The sequence below is a fragment of the Trichosporon asahii genome (assembly GCF_000293215.1).
Source record: "Trichosporon asahii var. asahii CBS 2479 unplaced genomic scaffold scaffold00004, whole genome shotgun sequence".
Classification (NCBI taxonomy): Eukaryota; Fungi; Basidiomycota; class Tremellomycetes; order Trichosporonales; family Trichosporonaceae; genus Trichosporon; species Trichosporon asahii.
In genome coordinates, this window is record NW_014040920.1 from 315,914 (window position 1) to 329,644 (window position 13,731).

The 13,731-nt window shown below is 62.0% G+C and overlaps 6 protein-coding genes across 6 annotated transcripts; 2 read left to right on the plus strand and 4 right to left on the minus strand.

Moving 5' to 3' along the window:
* Positions 1-122: 122 nt before the first annotated feature.
* A1Q1_03391 (uncharacterized protein) lies at positions 123-1,307 on the minus strand (the record flags this gene model as incomplete). The annotated part of the gene is made up of 1 exon (XM_014328253.1): positions 123-1,307. The coding sequence occupies one exon, from the start codon at positions 1,305-1,307 to the stop codon at positions 123-125; it is 1,185 nt and encodes a 394-aa protein (XP_014183728.1).
* A 73-nt stretch (positions 1,308-1,380) lies between these two features.
* Positions 1,381-2,685, minus strand: A1Q1_03392 (uncharacterized protein; the record flags this gene model as incomplete). Its single annotated transcript, XM_014328254.1, has 1 exon — positions 1,381-2,685. The coding sequence occupies one exon, from the start codon at positions 2,683-2,685 to the stop codon at positions 1,381-1,383; it is 1,305 nt and encodes a 434-aa protein (XP_014183729.1).
* Positions 2,686-3,323: 638 nt separating this feature from the next.
* On the minus strand, positions 3,324-6,011 carry A1Q1_03393 (uncharacterized protein; the record flags this gene model as incomplete). The annotated part of the gene is made up of 1 exon (XM_014328255.1): positions 3,324-6,011. The coding sequence occupies one exon, from the start codon at positions 6,009-6,011 to the stop codon at positions 3,324-3,326; it is 2,688 nt and encodes an 895-aa protein (XP_014183730.1).
* Positions 6,012-7,508: 1,497 nt separating this feature from the next.
* Positions 7,509-8,004, minus strand: A1Q1_03394 (uncharacterized protein; the record flags this gene model as incomplete). The annotated part of the gene is made up of 2 exons (XM_014328256.1): positions 7,509-7,630; positions 7,884-8,004. The coding sequence occupies 2 exons, from the start codon at positions 8,002-8,004 to the stop codon at positions 7,509-7,511; spliced, it is 243 nt and encodes an 80-aa protein (XP_014183731.1).
* Positions 8,005-9,436: 1,432 nt separating this feature from the next.
* Positions 9,437-9,802, plus strand: A1Q1_03395 (uncharacterized protein; the record flags this gene model as incomplete). The annotated part of the gene is made up of 1 exon (XM_014328257.1): positions 9,437-9,802. The coding sequence occupies one exon, from the start codon at positions 9,437-9,439 to the stop codon at positions 9,800-9,802; it is 366 nt and encodes a 121-aa protein (XP_014183732.1).
* A 585-nt stretch (positions 9,803-10,387) lies between these two features.
* On the plus strand, positions 10,388-11,988 carry A1Q1_03396 (activator of the anaphase-promoting complex/cyclosome (APC/C), Cdh1p; the record flags this gene model as incomplete). Its single annotated transcript, XM_014328258.1, has 3 exons — positions 10,388-10,407; positions 10,465-10,645; positions 10,684-11,988. 3 exons carry the CDS (start codon positions 10,388-10,390, stop codon positions 11,986-11,988), a joined length of 1,506 nt encoding a protein of 501 aa, XP_014183733.1.
* Between the last annotated feature and the right edge of the window lie 1,743 nt (positions 11,989-13,731).

Genomic DNA, 13,731 nt, shown 5'->3' on the forward strand with positions numbered 1-13,731 from the left:
CAAATGCAAAGCAGGTTGTAACGAAGAACAAATGCGTACATGCGATATCACTGACTAGGTCTACAATTGGGGCTCGTTACTCGTGTGCTTTCATGCCGAGTCTCTCGTGTCGTGCTCTCTGTTCAGAGGCGTCCCGCGCCCATCTCGCGCTTCACCCTCTCCCACCCCTCTTCATCAAGATACCCCACCCTGTCCTCCCTGACCCTCCTCATCTTCTCCTTGTCCCAGGCATGCTGGCTCCTCCCCGCCTGCTTGATCCCCGAATGCAGATGAATCCGCATCGGCCCGCCCTCCGCCGCCTCCTCGGCACTCATGCCCAGCAAATCCTCCACGATAGCCCCGGCCCAATGTGGCCGCACCCATCTCGAATCCCAGGACTGGACGTTGGCGAAACTTACGTGGAGTCCGGGGTGTAGTTCCAGCGCATCGGCCAGGCCGGCCAGGAGCCAGTTCACGAACCCGGGTCCCGGGGTCGGGAGGAGGTACACGTCGTCGTCTTCGTGCGTCACCAGTTGGACACTGCGGCGCTTGGCTTGGGCTGTCAGGCCGGCGGCGAACGTGGCTCGGGCGGGCGAGGCCCGCATGTCTGTCCCTTGCACTCCCTCCTCGACGATGCCGCCGTACACTCCGCCCGCCTCATACCTCTCCGCGCAGTCGGGATGGAACAGGGCCGGAAACTCGGCCTGCAGAGCCTCGTCCGCCTCCTCCCAGTCCTGCACGCTCTCGATCGCGATGACAAGCTCCGTTTCTGGTCGGGAGGGCTCGGGCGGGTCGAGCGTGAGGAGCACGCCGCACTCGGGGAACAGATCAAAGGTCCGCTCCGTCCGGATCAGGAGGATGTGTCGCGCCGCAGGGGATAGGTGGAGGGGCAAGACGCGCCCGCGCCGGAGTTTGTCGACCGAAGCGTCAGAGGCGAAGTCGAGCAAATGCACCTGCGTGTGGGCTGTTGGGACTGCTGCATGTGAAGGCGGCGTGGTGTTGGGAGCCGTGAGCGAAAACACCGGGGACGACGCTGGCTCGGGCGACTGCTCATCTTGCTCGCTCTCGCGCTCGTACTGTCCAGACGAGGAATGGTTTGATGCCGGGTCGAGGAGCGACTGTCGCTCAAAGGGTACAGAGCGCCGGTCGGGGAACGGCACCGAGGGTCCATGAGGAATCGAGCGGCGGTGCGGAAACGGAGTCGTCGGCGCGTCGTCGATGGGGAACTGGCCCGGCGACTCCGCATACGCCCAGATACGCTTCTGGAGCTCTTCGTCGCTGGACCGGGATGTGAAGCCGAGACGCCTGGTCGCGAGTGCGGCGTGCATGCTGGATCACATGGGCTCGCGGGGTCGGTTGGTGGTGATGGAGTGAATGTGTGATGCAGACATGCACACGAGTCTACACGTCTCCCGTTTCCTTTGGTGTGTGTCTCGGTGGCGACGAGTGTGCCAGGGGCGGGGATTCTGACGCAGTCGCATCGGCATCCGCGACCGATGCGCTCGTCCCTGTCACCTGCGCCGTCCCCTTCACCATGTTTCGACCTTGGAGACCCGCACCCCCTTCGGTGCCGGGATATCGCTCCGTCATGAGTCTGAACTGCCTCTCGCCCTCCCTCGCCTTGAATGCGGCCCTTGTCGTGAACACTATTCGCGCAAGGTACTTCTGGTACCGGTCTTCGACCGTGGTGGTGGGGAGGGGGCCAGCCATGGCGACGCTGGCGAGATGTCTGCTGTGATCGCTCACGGCGTAGAAGCGCAACACGGCCCGCAGCATAATCTCGAAGACGGGTACGGTGGGGTGCTTGGCGCGCTCGCTCTCGACCATGTCGATCCAGACCTTGTGCTGCAGGTTGCGAGGCTTGGACTCGTCCGCAGCCCGCTCGAGTTCGGGGAACGTCCACTGCTCCGTGCCGACCAGTTCGAACACGGTACTCAGTCCCGAGCGGAGGATCGTCTGTGCCAGGTCGTCGACCTCTTTGAAGTGTGCGGTACGCAGATCTCCATCAACCTCTGGTCGTGGCGGGGCCTGCGTGTCGGACCTCGTTAGTGCCTTGGGCGATGGCGAGTACACTGGCTGATAGTGGGCAGAGCTTGAGGTGCGTTTCGGCCTCGGCGGCGTAAATGTCGTCCGGGGCGAGAAGAGGATGACGACCCGCTCCGCTGTGCCGAGACACTCGAGGCCGCGGTTCAGGTACTCGTACCCAGCCTGGGTGCGCATGTGGTCGATACTGGGCAGGTGCGTCTCGTACGGCACGTTCACAACGAGCATCTCCAGGCTCGCGCAGCGGGGCACGAGGTGCGGCGTGATGTACGCTCCCCAAGCAGGGGAGGCAAAATAATACACCCTCCTTGATCTTATTCCCGCGGAAACGTCCGAGAACGTGCGCAGGATGTCGACCTCGGCGCCGCTCGCGAAGCGGGTTAAGGCGCCTGAACTCGCCGCCCAGTCGTTGCCCTCCCCGAGGTCGAGGACTTCGGTGCTGACGCCAGAAGACCAGGCATCCTCCCACAGCCCGCCGTAGAGGGTGCGCCCGCCCCGCCGGTCGAAGATGAGGTGCTGCTTCAGCACGGCCTGCACGCGGTCTCGCAGTCGAGTGCACGTTTGGCGGAGGGAGAGGAGGAGCTCGGGCGACGCAGAGTCGACAATCAAGTCGAGGAGATGCGGGTAGAAGGCCGCGTCGAAGGCGGGCGTCGAGGACACCATGCCTGCGGCGAGGAGCTAGGGTCGGTGGTTGAGAATGGTGGTCGTGTGCGTCGGGGAATGGAGGAAGAGTGTGATGACGTGTATGCAGAGTTGAGATGAAGTGCAAGTCGACGATGGCGAGTCGGAGTGGGTCGAGCACGAGCTCGCTGCTGGCCGGAGCGCCGGGACCTTACTCTCTGTTCCTGTATACCTCGAAGCCTCTTGGGTCATGCATCCTCGCCGTCCCTTTTGGGCGACTCACCGCCAGGCGCACTCGTTTCCCCGCGGCTGAGGATCAGAGGCGTCGCTCGAACCCTACACTCCCGCGGCATCTGGTACGCTGGCTGTCGTGCCTGGATGTGCTCACCACATCAGAGAAAGCAGCCTCCTCACTCCGTCCACGCAGTCTCATCCTCCCTCGCTAAGCAGAATCAAACTTCTATCATCGCTTCGCTTAGCACTGATAACAACAGAAACATGCTTATCGCAGACCCGTGTAAGCGTGTATCGTGCCGTGGCCCCTCGCGTTCGACGCGTACACACAAAGACGGTCTCATCCAGAGAAAAACTAAAACACAGGTGAAGCGGAAAAACTAATCAGATAGTCAATTGTCCATGTCTACAAGCGTCGTCGCCCTCTACGCCTAAGAGCAACGCTGCTACTTCGGCGGCACGGCGACAAAGCTCTTGATCATCTGCCCCGGGTCCGAGCTAGCCCCGACGTAAAAGTTGAAGTTGTACTCCTCAGGCTTATCGGTATACTCGAACCGGCCTCCGGAATCGTACTGCGTCGTCTTCACCCCATTGCGCTCGACGTATCCTCCAATCGTGCCCGGTGCGCTTTGGATGCGAATCTTGCTCAGACCCTGGGGCACATCAAAGGCGTGCTCGTTCTTGCCGCTGTAGATCGTCACGCGTGCGGGCGCCTTGGCGAGCACGACGGCGTAGAGAGCGTCGTCGGCGAGATCCGCGTCCTTGGGTCGGGGGACTGTGTCGTTGCGCGCGGTCGCGTCCTTCGGATGCGGGCGGGACCAGAGCACGAGGCTGTCCTCCTCGATCTCGGGATAGCTGCCCGTCTTGTACGCGTCGGAGTAGAACTTGGTCAGCGCCTGGAGGGGCTCGTGGTCCATGCCCTCGACCCAGGCTGGGGAATGTTCGTCCAGACTCGCATTGTTGGGATACGGCGCGAGATAGGAGCTCTCTGTGAAGTCGTTCCAGGTCACGATCTCGAGCATGGGCGCGCGCGCCCGGAGGGCTATGAGCGCCTCCCACCGCGAGCAGTACAGCCAGTCGTCCGATTTGTAGATCCAGTTCTTGTCGTAGCTGTCCGGACCGTAGTGCGCGAAGAAGCCCGGCGAGAGCGCGGGCACGTACAGTTTCCCCCTTGGCTCGAGCGCCGCGAGATACTCGCTGTCTGTCGTTGACGTCGTGTCGTTGGCGGCTCCCGGCCAGGCACTGTTCCACGCGAACGCGCCGTCGAGCCAGGCGTAGCTCGCTTGCTGGGCGGGGGGGAGGAACAGGGACGGGATGAAGAAGATCTCGATGCCGGAGGCTTTGAGCGGGTCAACGAAGGCGGGACCCCAAGCGTCGGGGACGGGGGGAGGCGGTGCTGGTGGAGTCGCCGCTGCGCTGGCGGACGCGCTGGCACTAGCGGAAGTCGACGCACTCACCGTCGCATTATCCCTCCTCCCGACCTCGGGCTTCGTCTCATTCCGTCCAAACGAACACTGCTGTCCCGCAAACGTGCTAACGAGCACACGTCCCTCCCACTTGGCCTGCACCTCATCCTTGGCAAACGCCTTGACGTGCTCCACGAGCGTCGTCGCGTTCTGAGCCGTGGTGCACTGGAGCGAGTTCATGTCGAAACTCAAAAACATCTCAAAGCCGCCCGCACGCTTCGCTGCGTCGTACGCCATCCGGACCTGTTTCGGCTGCCACGGGTCGGTGCCCATGTTGAGCGCGAAGCCGTCTATGCCTGCTGCCTTGGCCGCGGCAATGTCCACGTCCCAGTTGTGTGGCGCGTAGGCGTACGTGAACCCGACCATGAAGTGGGCCCAGACCTTGTGCGGCTTGCTGGAGGGTGGGGGCGGCGCTAGGCCCGAGATGATCTCGGGCGCGATGGGCGTCGTGTTCGCCATTGTGCCGTTGACGGAAGCGGAGGTGCCGGAGGTGGGGGGAAGAGTGTTGTTGACGTGGCCCGCGGCGCCGGCTGCGCCAGCTGCGCCTGAAGCGACAGGGCCCATGCTGCCGTTGCCGGCGGCAGTGGCCGAGGCGTTCGCCCCCTCTCCGATCTGGTACAAATCCACCGCCCATTTCCCACCACACCTTCTCCCATCGCTACACGTGTAGCTACACTCGTCACTACCGCCATACCCGGCAGCGGGGACGTTGCCGCCATAACACTCGTGCCCGAGTCCGAGGGCCGCGTACCTGTACCCCTTCCTCCCCACAAGGCTCAGACAAGCGACAGTGGTCATGTTGGGCTGGTCGAGCACGGCGAAGGAGGAGAGGACACGCGCATCGGAGGCCGCGACGCATCCGTGTGTGAGCCAGGGTGTGCCGTCTATCAGGATCGCGGAGGTGGAGGAGGCGGAGTCGGAGGACGAGCCGGTGGCCGTGGGGGCCGAGGGAGTTGCGGACGTCGCATCGAGGATGGGATCGGGACCGGCGTGCGTCAGAGGCTGCGGGCTGCCTGTCACGCTTGGGCTGGCGCTAGCGCTGGCGGTGTTGAGCAGTGTCGCGTCGATGCTGCCGGGACCCGCATGAGTGAGCAGCATGGGGACCTCCGTGCCGGCACTCGCGCTGGCACTTGTGCCAGTCGCGTCGAAAGAATGCGTAAGCACCTCCCTGTCAATGCTCACGACTGCCCCCGTTCCATTCCCAGTCCCGGGGAGGAGAGGTTGGCACAAGTTCGGCTCGGGCTCGAAGAGGTTGCTCTCATAAAGTGCAAGGCGCCAGGGTGCGCCGCACACTACCTCCTTATCCCCTCCGCACGGGATACCACACTCCCTATCGTCCACTTTCGTTCCAGCGTTCGTGCCCGGGTCGGTCGGCGCCAAGACGTCGCCGCACCAGCACTCGTCCCCGTTCTCGAGGCCCGCGTAGCGCCTCCCAGAGCAGAATTGGTGACACTTGTTTACCGTCATGTCGGAAGCCCTCGTTGAGGGGCCACGCAGGAGACGCGTTGACGACTCGACGTAGCACCCCGCGTAGCGCCAGGCGGACTCGCCCCGCTTCTCCAACGGCGGAGTGAGGCCAAAGGCCGCGCCGTAGTATTCCCTCTGTGCCAGCGGGGAGGCGTTCGCTGACGCCAGGAGCGCTGAGAGGAGCAGCGCCGTCGGTGTCATCGCTGCTGAACAGTTGTTGATGGTTGGGAAGGGAGAAGAGCTTTCATGGGCATAGAAGAAGATTCCAGCTCCGGCTTCCACACTGCCCCTGCTGTGGAAGGGGAGGGCTCAACATTGCAGAAGCAGGAGCTGCAGCACGCCGGCAGGAGGAGCGGGAGGGGAGGGGGACGAAGCAGTACATGCTTGACATGAGGGACACGGGCGGAATCACCAAAGGCTGGAAAGACTAATGCCCCGGGTTCGGCTTAAGGTTGACATGGCCTGACGGTCGGGGAAGGGGACGTGAGACACCTCGGCGCCGATGCGGGTCCGCTTTTGCCCCAGGAGTACTTGAGGCACAAAGCTTCCAAACGGGGGCGTGAGCCTTCCGAAGTGCATAGAATTGTGGTGTATGCAGCAGGCTGCCTGGGGTCAGCGGGAGGCGACGTTGGTCGAAGTCGGAATGTGCTCTTGGCGGAGCAGAGTCGCCCCCCTGCCCCGCACCTTACCTCATCCCTGTCCCGCCGCTATTCCGTCATCCCACTATCGCGTATCACATTGTTCCAAGCAAGCGTTGATAAACGGAAGAACGGCCAGTGTACGGCACAGGCACGTGTCCGACCTGGCCGTCCTGCTTCCTCGCCGAGGCACGCAGCTTTCAACCTCTGAAACGACAGGGGAATGGAGGACTCCGAACTCGTCGACCTGCGTCAGAAGGAAGAAAGGCGCTGCACTTGCACCGAGGGCCGAGGACTAGTCGTCGACAGGGGCGGGACGGACGTCGCGAGTTTGCTCGACAACGTGGATGCGGGAGTCGTCTACCGTCCACCCCTCCGCTTCTGCTCTTGGGCCGCATAACCGAGGGGACTCGAAACGCAACGGAAAGGCTCCGACTCCGTGACTCGAGGACAGTTGCTCAAAGTTGCCTCGTGTACTTCGCGTGTTCGCGTGTGTGGATGTCGACATGAAATGACATGAGGAGGCGAAGGGTTCTTGATTGGAACGATCGAACCACTGGAGGCGGGCTTCGTTATCTACGGCGAATCACAGTCGTGGTCGAGATCACGGTAGTCCGGCGTGCTCGCTTCGGAGACGCATGGCTTAGCTCTTCCATTCTCCCGGTCGTCAGTCGTAGGTCTGGGTTGGCTTGTGCAGCGCACTGTCGTGAGTGCGGAGCATCAGCGCTGTCGTTGAGAGTATTATTCTGCGTTCTCGGCCATCGGCCTCCTCCGAAGCAATGGCGTTACGAACCCACGGAGCGGCCAGTGCGGGGATCGCATCACATGACGGCGGCAACGCCTCGCACTACTCATTGGCGTCGGGCTGAGTGAGTGGTCAGACAGAAGTTGTGCTGGGGATGGTGGTGGCTTCTGACAATCCATGCATTCCTTATGCAATCGACTACGTTGTCTACTGGCCCGGGGATTTGGCCACTTATGCTAGTTCTACGTTGAGTTGAGGGTGCGAGGGGGCTAGGCGCAATTGTACGCTGTCCCTCTCGCTGCGCTCGAGGCCGGTTTAGCCAGTACGCTTCAAGCGCAGGGTGTGGTCGACCCAGAACTGCTTCAGGCCGTAGTAAACGCCGAGGCCGCAGCCAAAGGACACGGCGGCGAGGAGGGGAATGACATCGACGGGCACACCTGGATGTCAGCTAGAGAGAAGCAAAGGCGTAGCCACTGCGAGAGTGAGGTGATTGCGGGTGGCGAGTGACAGCGCAACAGAGAATAGCGAGCCGGCCGCAGAACCAAGCTGTCGCCACTCCATTCCCTCCCCGTCATCACCCTTCCCCCAAACACAGCACCAAGGCGACGTGACCGCAATGAGTGGTCAAGTGAAGGGAGCGAGACTAGGAGGCAGAGGATATGCGGCTGCAGCCCTGCTGTGCGTACTTACGCTTGAGGAAGGGCCCAAACTCAGCAAAGCCGCCCTGCTTGGCGGGGGTCTTGGTCGAGTTGAAGCGGCGCGCAACGACGTTGGCGCGGGGAACAGCACGGAGACCGACGCGGGAGATCATTGTTGTTGTCGTGATGTAGATGTCGGGTGTGGAGGTAGTCGTGGGTGTCAGTGGAGTTGATGGAGGGGACAATGGGGCGAGGGCTGGGGGTGTTTATATACGATCCATCAGCGAAGGATGGGCGCAGCTGGATGACACTGGCGCGTCTGGGGGAGCTGAGGCGATGCGGCAGTTGAACGCGGGGTCGCACGGATAGTCATGCGGGGCCTACGCACGATGGATTGTTAGCTTGCCCACCATTGCACAGCGGCGCACAAGCTTCGTTGGCGTCAATTACTGCAAGAGGGAGAAGCGTCGCCACCCACGAAGGTACTCAATTCGCGTCCACAGCCACCGCGGCCACGACACGAGCCACGTCGAGGCGCGTCCTGTTCTCGGTCAGCTGACCCCATCGAGGAATGCAGGAATCCCCCCCACACCTGAAGCCTGAAGCCCGGGCACATCGGCGTTCACATCTCCGGTCCTGCATACTAGGCTCTGAGCATACACCCAATCCCTTGCATATGGAGACGGTGGGACAGTCGGATGGGCCTGCTCAGGCAAACACCAACGCGGGGTAGGAGACCATGCCGCCGGCTCGATTAGTAACACGGCCAATTTCCCACCAACCAGGCAATCTAGGACGAATCAACGCCGCCGCCTCGTCGGACAAGACCGTGGGACCCGTGCTGATTACGACGCCTCGTCTTCACTGACAACGTGTGCACGAAGCGGGGTCGATGCGCGGTGTGTGAATCGGCGGTGGGCACTGCACGCCGAGTGCAGACTGCAGGGTGCTACAGTAGCTGGGCTGCTCAGTGATAACTGGGAGTCTCTCGCTCTCTTCCGTTGAATGGGATCGCCAGTCGATTTTGGTGCTGACGCCGCTGACGATGGGGCTGAAGATGACCTGGGCGGCAGCAGAGAGCTGTACTGAGCTCGAATAGCCTTGTAGACTGCGCACCGCGGATCACTCCCAGAGCTCCAAGAGAGCCCGATAAAGGGCTCCACGATCTGTGGATGAGAGCCGGATTGTATCGTCTGTCTCGGACCTCGGTGTCACGCACCCCGACTACTCGTCAACAATGCCAGCATCGCCATCCATCGCCCCACGTTCGCGTCTAGATATCCCTACTTGCATGACGCTACCTAAGTTTTGACGCGTTCTATATCAAGCTCTGGACCAAACCGGGATTTCTCACGACGCGTCCGGAATGTCGTCAACCGGAGGGTTGTGTCGTCATACCCTAAACCCCCTCGGCTTCGGAACGAACCCAGCACAGCAGCAACACACAACGTGCGAGTTGGCGCCGGGTGTGTCGGTATAAGTGGAGCAATGGAGCGGGCCGGTCGATCCCATTCTCATTCTCGGACTCGAACACTCTCATTGCCTCTTCCTATCTCCTGACCTCACTCCTCTCGACCTCTCCATAACAACCCAACACTAGCGACAATGCTGTTCCGCGCCGGCCTCCAATCCATGCGTACCCTCCCCCGCACCTTCCCGCGCTCGACACCCCTAGCAGCGCCCCTGGCGCCCCGCGCTCCGCGCGCCCTCCCAACCCAGGCCCTCTCACGCCGTTCCGTCGGCGGCGTCTCGGAGCGCGAGCCCGGCAACAAAGTGCCCAAGGACGTCGTGCCCCTCATCACGGCCGTGAGCTTTGCGCTCCTGCTGGGGATCTTCATTGGCGCGCGACACTTCCAGAAGGACCCGACGCTGCGCACACATCGTGAAGACGCCGTCGATCGCGAGCCGACGGATAAGGCGCCGCCGGCGCCGGAGTGGGAGAAGAGCCCCAGGGCTGGCGGGAGGCACTAGACGTCCTCATGACTCTAGGCTCGTAATCGTGGAGTACGTTCCATTACTGGGCGGGGGAAAGGGAGACTCTGCGAGTTCTCTGGATGAACCGCTTCAGCCTATGAGAGAACTTGCAGACCTCTCGGTTGTATAAAGTGCAGAATGAGATGTATCTTGACTACCATCTAGTCCGCTTCCGCCCCTTATCTTTGGTGCTGCTCGGTCTGCTCGTTATCTTTCTCGATGTGCTCCACGGCGGGCGGGTGATCCTCGCATCGCTTCCAACTCTCACGATCTTGTCGAAGTAGACGCAGCCATCTATGACGTCAAACCACTCGATTGCGGGATTCCCACGGTGGACTCACAACTCAACTAATCGTTCTGCTCACTGTCTTATTGTCGATTACAAATCGTGCACTGGCCTAATTCACAATTAGACATGCCTGATGGCTGCCTGTCTGAGGGCCAAAAAAGGGAGGGTCGTATAAACACTCACTGCCCATTGCGCGACTGACTTGTTTTGGCCCACAACACCGTCACCTTCCTCTGTCCTTCAACTCTCCAACCCCACCCCACGTCTCGGTACCTGTACGAAACCACTCCAAAATGCCCTTGAACGGGGATACGTGAGTCATATGAAGACGACCCATAGCATCCACCCCGATTCCGCCGCTGACATGCAGAACAAACCCCTTCGTCACCTCATCCAAGGGCTCCAAGTCCCCCGGTCCCCGGCGCAAGGCGGACCCAGACGGCATGGCCGGTCTGCGCGAGGACATCAGTCGGATGAACTTGGTGCAGCGGGGGGAGTATGTTCCTCCTCTTCCCGAGAAGCAGTCGAAGGACGTGCACCGTGGCCGCGACGTGAGCTTCTCTCCCTTTGTTTACACTCTAACCCGCAGCTTGACCGATTCGTCCCCGCCCGGCCGCCGGCGAGCCGCTCCTCCTCCACGCTCGCGGACATGCACGACTCGTCTCGCGACACCTCGTTTGACCAGAGCAGCGCCTCGCTCTCGGCCTCTCTCGGCCTTGCCCCGTCTAACAGGCGCATACTGAGCTTCCGCGCCGCCCCTCCGCCAGCCTCGCATGCCACGAGCCACCTCGACACGCAGCGAAACTACCTTCTTCACTCGTCGGCCTCGAACAACCGTGGAACAGCTACCAGTGGCAACGTGGCGCAGACGGCCGAGAAGCGCAAACCCCACCTGCCCGAGCGCGTGCTCGACGCTCCCGGGTTCCTGGACGACTACTACCTAAATCTGATCGACTGGAGCAGTGCGAACCGAGTCGCCATTGGCCTGGGCGCGCTGTCCTATGTCTGGGACGCTGAGACGGGCGACGTCACGGCCCTGGGCGAGGAGACGGAGGAGAGCACGGCGGTGTGCTCGGTGAGCTGGTCGAGTGACGGCGCGTACCTGGCGATTGGAAACGAGGCCGGCGAGGTCGAGATCTGGGACGTCGAGGAGAGCAAGAAGATGCGCGTGATGGGCGGGCACAATGCGCGCGTGCCCTCGCTGTCATGGAACGGGCACGTGCTCTCGTCCGGGTGCCGCGACGGGTCCATCTTCCACCACGACGTGCGCATCGCGCAGCACAAGGTGATGGAGCTGCGCGGCCACGCAGCAGAGGTGTGCGGCCTGAAGTGGCGCCCCGACGGGGTGCTCCTAGCCAGCGGCGGCAACGACAACGTGGTGAACTGCTGGGACGCCCGTGTGGGCCAGAACGTGATGGGGGAGCAGACGCGCGTCGTGCCAAAGTGGACTAAGAGGAACCACACTGCGGCCGTGAAAGCGCTGGCGTGGTGTCCATGGCAGCCAAACCTGCTCGCGACAGGCGGCGGCAGCCAGGATCAGCACATCCACTTCTGGTCCACGACCACGGGCGCGCGCACCTCGTCCCTACACGCCGGCTCGCAAGTCACCTCGCTCGTCTGGTCCCCGCACAGCAAGGAGATCCTCTCCACACACGGATACCCCAACAACAACATCACGCTGTGGGCCTACCCCTCGCTGCAGAAACAGTACGACGTGCCCGCGCACGACCACCGGATTCTTGCGAGCTCCCTGTCCCCAGACGGATGTACGGTTGCGACAGCGGCCGGAGATGAGAATCTCAAGTTTTGGAAGATTTGGGAACCAAAGGTCGTCAAGAAGAGCGAGGGCGACGAGCGGGATGCAAGGGGACAGTCGAAGGTTCGGATTAGGTAGAGGGATTGTAGTTTGTTTGTATCATCATTTCATTATGCAACTTGCGTTCACCTTATGCAACTTGCGTTCACGTTCAATTTGTCGTTGCATTGCTCCCCCTTCCGGTGCTGCTGTGACGGGATGGGTGCACCCAGATAAGAGGGTGGGTGAGAGTGTACGGCAGAACGCGTAAGGTTCAGCTAGTTAGTCGTCGCTGACGACCGGGCATCCAGCCATCCGTGTCGTCCGTTATCATCGACCCATGTGAGCGATGATACGCTCAGACCTCGGCATCGATTGCTTATCGCTCGGGGAGCTTACACATCTATGCGAATGCATTCTAGTACACAAGCCCCAGACCGAGGCGCGGTATTACGTTTTGATTCCAATGTCCTACTAAACCTGTCTGCTGTCCTCTCCTGTCCGACCCCACGCCAGCGATCACTCGCCCGCACAGCCCAGATTCTCCGCCAGCGATCACTCGCTCGCACTCGCTTCTTCGCTCGTTGCTCGCCCGTGCTCTCCGCTTACTCAAAGTGGGGCGGGAAAACCGTGCGGGGGCCATACCACGTGCCCTTGACGAGGTTGTTAAAGTACGCGCGCGGGAACACGTCCTTGGTGAGGTGGTAGAAGAACTTGTTCGGCACCTCCTGGTTCGTGAACGCAGAGAACGTCTCGTCCTTGGCGTGGCCGTACTTGAACTCGGCGAGCATGAGCTCGCCCCGCCCCGTGAACAGGGGGCAGGACGTGTATCCGTCGTACCTGGCCTGGCCCACCTGACCCGTCGTCATGAGCTTGACGAGGTTGTGCGTCAGCACGGGGGCCTGCCCGATAATGGCCGCCGCCGTCTTGGACGTCGGCAGAGACGAGCCATCGCCGAGGGCAAACACGTTGGGGAACTTTTTGTGCTGCAGCGAGTTCTCGTCGACATCGACCCAGCCCACCTCGTCGGCCAGGGGGGATTTCTTGAACGTGTCCAAAGGGCCCATGGGCGGCACGGCGTGCAGCATGCCGTACTGCACCTCCTTCTTTTGGCCCTTGTTCTCTCCCTCCAGAATCTCGAAGACGGCCGTCCGGTCCGCAGGGCGCACTTCGACGAGGTTGGTGTTGAACTCGCCGCTGATGCCCTTCTTCTCGCGCAGCGCGTTCAGGGCCTTGGCGTACTGCGGCTGCGCGAACATGGTCGGCATGCCTGTGATGAAAGACTCGGGAATCTTGCGTCCCGCGTCCTTCCAGTACCAGTCGGCCATGTACGCGACCTTTTGCGGCGCGCCCGCACACTTGACGGGCCCGAATGGCTGGGTGAAGACCGCACGCCCGTCGCCCTCCTTGAAGTCCTTGACGAGGTCCCAGACCTTGTCGACGGTGTCGTAGCTGTAGATGCTGCTGACCTTGTTGCCGAGGGGGTCCTTGAGGGCTTCGGGGAGGCCCTTGATCTTGTCCCAGTTAATCTGCAGGCCGGGCGCGACGACGAGGAAGTCGTACCCGACCTTGGATCCGTCCGTGAGCACGACCTCGTTCGTCCCCGGCTCAAAGGCGGCCGCGTTCTCGTGAATGTGCCCGATGTACGGGGGGATGAGGGCGTCGAGCGGCTTGCGTAACCCTTGCTTGTCCGCGAGACCGGAGCCGACGAGCGTCCAGCCCGGCTGGTAGTCGTGGTTCTTGTTTGCGTCGACGATCGTGACATCGCCCGGAGCGAGCGCCTGGCCCTTGGCCTTGAATGCGTTGTATATCTGGTTCGCGGCCGAGAGACCGGCGGTGCCC